The sequence below is a fragment of the Carettochelys insculpta genome, chromosome 1 (genome assembly GCF_033958435.1).
Source record: "Carettochelys insculpta isolate YL-2023 chromosome 1, ASM3395843v1, whole genome shotgun sequence".
In the NCBI taxonomy this organism is placed as follows: domain Eukaryota; kingdom Metazoa; phylum Chordata; order Testudines; family Carettochelyidae; genus Carettochelys; species Carettochelys insculpta.
In genome coordinates, this window is record NC_134137.1 from 5,091,279 (window position 1) to 5,098,265 (window position 6,987).

At 51.6% G+C, this 6,987-nt stretch overlaps 1 protein-coding gene across 1 annotated transcript; it reads right to left on the bottom strand.

Moving 5' to 3' along the window:
* Positions 1–5,556: 5,556 nt before the first annotated feature.
* LOC142002415 (olfactory receptor 51I1-like) lies at positions 5,557–6,501 on the bottom strand. Its single transcript, XM_074978523.1, has one exon. The coding sequence runs from the start codon at positions 6,499–6,501 to the stop codon at positions 5,557–5,559; it is 945 nt and encodes a 314-aa protein (XP_074834624.1).
* Between the last annotated feature and the right edge of the window lie 486 nt (positions 6,502–6,987).

Sequence of the window (6,987 nt, forward strand, 5' to 3'; positions counted from 1 at the left end):
ACCCACAACACAGCACTGGGAGGCTGGCCAGTAGGTGTGAGTGGTGAATGGTCAGTAAGAGGAGCAGTGGGTGGCTGGCAGGAGTGGCTGGTGGGACAGCTGGCAGAGAGGAAGCAGAACATCAGACCCAGTGCAAAGGTGGCAATTCCTCAGGTTCAATGAGGGAATGCACCAGGGTGATGCGTCAGGGCCACAGTTGGACAGAGTTGTAAGTGGGGCATTTGAAGGGGACACGGAAGAAGTGTGGGAGTGTGGATTGGCTGGTTACAGTATTGCACTGGTGAGCCTGGGAGGCAAAGGACACTGCTCCATCCATTTGAGCTGGGACAGTTACCTTAGGGTTGGTTCTGAACTCTGGCTGTGGTATTTTCCCAAGCTTCTGCCATGTGACTTTTCTGCCTCTTTCATTAAAAGTTCCTTTTCTCCACTCAGATTCTGATTGCGAGTGGGGAAGCATTGCCTCTCTGTGGCGCCCGGGGTGTGTGAAATTCCCAGGCTACTGGGTGGGGGCTCGAGCTGGTTCTATGTGAGATAGATGAAACGGGACCCCTAGATATTGAACCCGGCCCTGGCTGCTGATGACTCCTTCTGGCAGAAGGGTTACACAAGTATATACTGACCAGCTGTGATGGGGTTCAGGGGTCTCCAAGCTCTGCACCCCGTCTGCAGGCAGGAGTGACTCAGTCAGCAGGAGAACAGCGGGTTTCTTAGCTGACAGCACACAGCGTCGTACAGAGGAGTCAGTGCAGCCGGCAGACACAGCCAGTCCAACCCATGCTGGGGAGAGGAGGCCCTGAGGGGCCCCCAGAGCCAGGGCCTCGCCCCCTCCTTTGTCTCTCTCTCTCTCTCTCTCCCCCAGCCCAGACTAACTGCTTCCCAACTCCCAGTTCCCAGTCAAACTCCTCAGGCTCCACTTCCTCCTTCGTCTGCAGTCCAGAGGTGTCACCTGGTCACCTTGGTTACCCTCATCAGGAACTCCACACTCTCTGTGAGCCACACACACACACACACACACACACACATATATCTCCCACTACATCACATCTCTCCCCACTTCCTGACCGAACTGAGTGGGGTCACTCTGCCAGTGACCTGGGGAAATTCGGGGCCCTCCCTGTGTGATAGGGTATTGGCCGTACCGTCAGTGCTCCCCTTGACGTGTACCACCTCCGTGTCACAATTCTGCCAGGGGAGGCTCCACGTCAGGAGCTTGGTACTGGCCCCTTTCATGTCATGCAGCCGGGCAAGTCCCTTTGGTTCCCTCGGGTTGGTTGGTCTCCCTGCTTCGGTCTCCGGTCCATCAGCCACATTCTCAAGTTGGGCAGGCAGAGCCCATACAGCTGTTCCCACACCAGCAGATCAAACAGTTCTTCTCTGGTCTGGGCCCCTTCCCTGTCTGCCCACCAGTCCATACAGCTGCTCCAGCAAATGTCTGGAATTCAGATACAGTCCAGTAAAGGAAGGTACAGATGCTTTCCACCCTGGGCATTTAGCCATACCACTAACATGGTCGTGTGCCTCAGTTTCCCTTTCCATATCACACAATAGGGCTACGTCTACACGTGCACCCAACTTCGAAATAGCTTATTTCGATGTTGCGACATCGAAATAGGCTATTTCGATGAATAACGTCTACACGTCCTCCAGGGCTGGCAACGTCGATGTTCAACTTCGACGTTGCTCAGCCCAACATCGAAATAGGCACAGCGAGGGAACGTCTACACGCCAAAGTAGCACACATCGAAATAAGGGAGCCAGGCACAGCTGCAGACAGGGTCACGGGGCGGACTCAACAGTAAGTCGCTCCCTTAAAGGGCCCCTCCCAGACACACTTTCATTAAACAGTGCAAGATACACAGAGCCAACAACTAGTTGCAGACCCTGTATATGCAGCACGGACCCCCAGCTGCAGCAGCAGCAGCCAGAAGCCCTGGGCTAAGGGCTGCTGCCCACGGTGACCACAGAGCCCCGCAAGGGCTGGAGAGAGAGTATCTCTCAACCCCCCAGCTGATGGCCGCCATGGAGGACCCCGCTATTTCGATGTTGCGGGACGCGGATCGTCTACACGTCCCTACTTCGATGTTGAACGTCGAAGTAGGGCGCTATTCCCATCCGCTCATGGGGTTAGCGACTTCGACGTCTCGCCGCCTAACGTCGATTTCAACTTCGAAATAGCGCCCAACATGTGTAGACGTGACGGGCACTATTTCGAAGTTACTGCCGCTACTTCGAAGTAGCGTGCACGTGTAGACGCAGCCTAGGTTTGGAATGTTCCTCCTCAGGTGAGAGGTTGCAAGATTAGTTTCAGAGAGCGGTGACATTTCAGAATTACAAACTCTGGCAACATACAGTTCATGCTTTCTACATCCATGTCAACACATTACATGGTTCCTTCCAAACATTCAGTACATGGTACAATTCTACAGCTTTTGGTAGCAGCATCCATTGGTTATAGCAGTCAGTGTGAGTAACACGAACAAACCCATTGCAATTACACATTTACATTACTGTTAGGTTGACCACAACCTTTGTGTAACATTCTTGAAAATCTGGTATTTTGGGTCTAAATGGCTGAGGACTGTCTTTGCAACAAGTTGTAATCTTCTCTCTTGCCCCCTGGGGTGGAAATCTGATCTCTCTGGGTGTGACCTCCCTTCTAGCAAGAGCTGGACCATTGTTGATCCTCAGATGACTTCCCCTGCCCAGCCAGTCTGGAAATTTGCATTCCAAACCGCTTTCTGAAAGTTGTTTTGTGAGCCCCAAACACAGACTCCACATGGAGGAATCCCTGTTTATCCCTTACTGGCCCACCAGGCCCAAAGCTCCTTTGTCCTTCCACCTCCAACTTCTGCCTCCCCATGGAATCTGAAGTGGAGTTCATTATGAGAATATGAGTTTCAAGCATCTGGAGATGGGGGATTGCTGGTCCTCTCCTGCATCCTACAGAGACTGACTGTGTAGCTGAGGTACCGGCTCTGTGAGCCCAGCCATTGTGGCACTGGGAGAACCCAGGAACGCAGCTTAATGTCCATCAGCCTCAGGCAGAACACCCCATTGAGGGCACCTGCCAACAACGAGGGGTGACCTACTTCATCCACAGTCTCCCATGAAGCCTATGGAAGAGCTGGGACAAGGATACAGGCCCTAAACATCCCCAGGGCCGGCTGGGGAGTTTTCGTGACTCCAGCTCCCGCTGTCTGTCACTCTGGGTACAGTGATTTTTGCTGGACTGTTCAGCCCCAGGGGAGGACTGAGCTCATGACCCATCACAGGGCTGCTCTGGTATCGCCCCCTGCACCGGAGTGAGGTAGAGTGACTAGAACAGCTTGCAGCATTCACAATGTGGGGGAACCCAGAATGTGCAGTGGGACGATCATCTTCTGGTCATCTTATCTATCCATTTGCTCCTGGGTCCTCACGTTCTCTTTGCCTTTCGCCTGCCGCTGCACACGGACTCTCGTTCTTTCTCTCAGGAAATGGTCAAAGTGCTACGACACAGGACGTGAGCCACATGCAGTCCGTGTGGGGGGGTTACACAGGCTGCCCCCTTCTAGACCAATACACCAGTGGTGTCTATTATTATCCCACCAATTTCTGTGAGACCAACAATGTCAGAGGGCTTAGGCACTTCAGCCTCCCGGGAGGCTCCTGCCAAGGCAAGGGGCCCTCACCGAGGACGAGTCACTGCCAGGCACTATTTCTGTGAGATGGGGATGGGCACGTGCCACAGAATGGAAATTCTGTCACCTTGTGATTCACAAGTATCCGACCGTCTCACCAGACATTGTCATGGGCAAAGGATGGGACACAGGGGTACAATGTGGGAGTCCAAAGGAAATGACGTACGTCGAGAAGAAAAGATTTTTACTGTATTTAACTGAACAAGGTTGGCCTGAAAAGAAATGAGGAGCTGCAAAGATTGGCTTGGCAATGACTTTGCTGGCAATCTCCTCAGAACGGCCCCTCCAGGGAGAACTGCGCTGGGTGGGGCAATGGCATTTTCAGAGAGGGAACCGTTCATGAGAAGTGTCTCACCACCCACATGAACAGCCTATCCAATGCCAGGTGACTACACCACTTCCTGGCTTCCCCTGCTCCTGACAGGCTCTCTGTCCAAGCAAGAGCCTAGTGCAATTTGTGGCACAGACGTTTGTTTGCAAAGCCTTTCTCTCCGTCATCTTACTCTGCAAAGCTGCTTCTGTCAGGTGAGGTAGAGTTAGCCCCTGCAAAGCACAGTCAAGCACGCGACTCAGTGGCCTGTCTCTGTTTGTAATGTGAAGCCTGTTGAGTACTGCATCTAATCAATCCCAAATTCTCAGGGAATGTTCTGGCTTCCCTGGACTTAGGCTGTGGGATTTGGTGGCCACCAGAAAAAGGGAGAAGGGCAACTCCAGGAGGATCCCTGGGTCTGCGATGAGTAACTCTGGCAGCTTCACCCACCTGTGGAATTCGCGCTGGAACTAAGCCCTCCCGGGATAACAACTGCCTCACCTCAGCTCAGGCTGTCCACAGAAGTGTGTGGTCACCCTTCTGGATTACTTCTCTGGTGGGGTGAAGAGGACATGGCCTGAATTCCCCAGAGCGGGTGACACACAACGAGTTTCTGGGATGGGGAGGGAGGATGCCTAAAGCTCCTGGGGTGAGCAAGTGTGTGTGTGACCCCCCACCCACCATCCCACCTTCTCCTCACCATAACCCTTGGAAATCTCTGGCTACTGAGACAGGGCTGTCCTCCCCTCATGCTATGCAGTGAGCACACAGGACAGGCAAAGGGTCCCAGCTGCAGAGCTTGGAGCAGCCGAGATCAGCATGTTCTCTGTTTTACAGGTGTGATCCCTTCTTTCTCTTTCTCTTTTCTACTCCACTCGCAGCAATGAAGTGTCAGGTGCTGCTCCCAGCCACACGAATCACAGGCCCTGGCCCACAAGAGTGGCTGACCTTGATTTCCTCTGACATCTGAGACAAGATTCAACCTATAAAAGGAGAAACAGACTCTATTGCAGGAAACTGGCCATATACAGGTTGCATTGTTATTCCATATTTATTTGAATATTTGATTCCATCAACCAAGGATTAAACAGAGACTGGGAGTGGCTTGCCCCTTACAAAAGCAGCTTCTCAGCACTGGGTGTTAATATCTCCCCATTAGACTCTGACAATGGACCTGCCTGATCTGACTTGTTTTTTCCTCTTTTGATACATACCACTGATAATGCGCCATTTCCACCTTGCTGAATAGACCTTGTCAGCTCTGGCCGTCCCTTTTACTGGGATCCCGCTCTTTAAATAAACATCTGGAACAGCCCCCGCCCCCCCACGCATCTGATGAAGTGGGTCTTTGCCCACGAAAGCTTATGCTCCAAAATGTTAGTCTATAAGGTGATACAGGACTTCTTGTTGTTCTCAAAGATACAGACTAACACGGCTACCTCTCTGATAATTGTTATGCTATGTCACTGGGGGAAAGTTATCAAAGTCTTCTGGGAAAGCTTTGTTATTCTTCTAGCAAACTACTGAATGCTTATCCAGAAACACACGTTCCATACAACTCCCAATTTAAATTAAATCTCTGGACAATACTCGTAAGATTGCCTTGCGAATCTCTTTGGTTTTCACACTGTAAATGACTGGGTTTAACACTGGGGTGACAAAGAGATAGATATAGGAGGCAAGGATTTGCACCAAGTGAGGGAAATGTTTCCCAAACCTGTGCATAACAGCGACAGCAATTATTGGGACATAGAAGAGTAAGACGGCGCAGATGTGGGAGGCACAAGTGTTCAGGGCTGTGAGGCGCTGCTCACGGGATGCAATATTTAAAACAGTCATCAAAATCATGATGTAAGAGAGAATGATGAAGAGTGAGTCTAAGCCATAAGTGAAGAGAGTAGAAAATAACCCGTAAACATTATTGATGGTGGTGTCTGCACACGCCAGCCTCATCATGTCTGAGTGCAAGCAGTAGGCATGGGACAGGGCATTGCTTTTGCAGATTGGCAGCCGTTTAATGAGAAAGGGAAAAGGGAAGATCATGCTGCTACTTTTGAAGACAATGGACAGCCCAATTCCCACGATCCTGGGAGTGGTCAAGATGGCTGCATAGCGCAGAGGGTTACAGATGGCAACAAAGCGGTCGAATGACATGGCCACTAAAATCCCCGACTCCATAAAAGAGAAGGTGTGAATGAAAAACATCTGGGCCAAGCAGGCATCAAAATTGACAGATGTGAAATGGAAGCAGAAGGTGCCCAGCAATGTGGGCAGGGTTGACAGAGACATCCCGAGGTCGTTGACTGACAACATGCAAAGGAACCAATACATGGGCCGATGGAGGTGTCGGTCTGTCCGGACAATGCAGAGAACAAGGCAGTTCCCGACAATGGCAGTGATGTATAACACCACGAATGGGACAGCGATCCAGTGGTAAACAGCTTCCTGCCCTGGGAACCCCATCAGCTGGAATGTTCCTGGCTGGAAGCTGCTGCTATTGAAATCTGTCATGATGAGCAGTCGCTGTCCCGGGCAGCACCGAACACCCTGGGCAAATGCAAAATGAACCTGTGAGTTCCCCTGAGAACGGGTGTCAGGGACGAGACCTGCAGTGCTACAGTGACTTGCACAACCACAGTTCACACCAGCCCTCTCTTGGAGCCTGGGGCTGCTCTCCCCAGGGAAATCCAAGAGACGTTCACAACCTAGCCTGAAGAGCCGAGTTCTTAGAATGAATTTTGTTAGTTCATTGACAAGACGGCAAGAGGTTCTGCTCCCAGGAGCTCTGCTGGCCACAGCTCAGGAATTTTCTGCAGGAGGAAGGATGCCAAACTCCCCTCAAGCTAGTCGCATTCATACCAGGGGGGAAATTGCACCTGGTTACCAGCAATGAAATTTAACCCTTGGCACAACCTGCTCGGAGCAGCTGTGAGTTCCCCATCCCTGGCAAGTGAGATGCTGTGCCAGAGATCAGCTCCAGCAGGACCAGTGATTAAT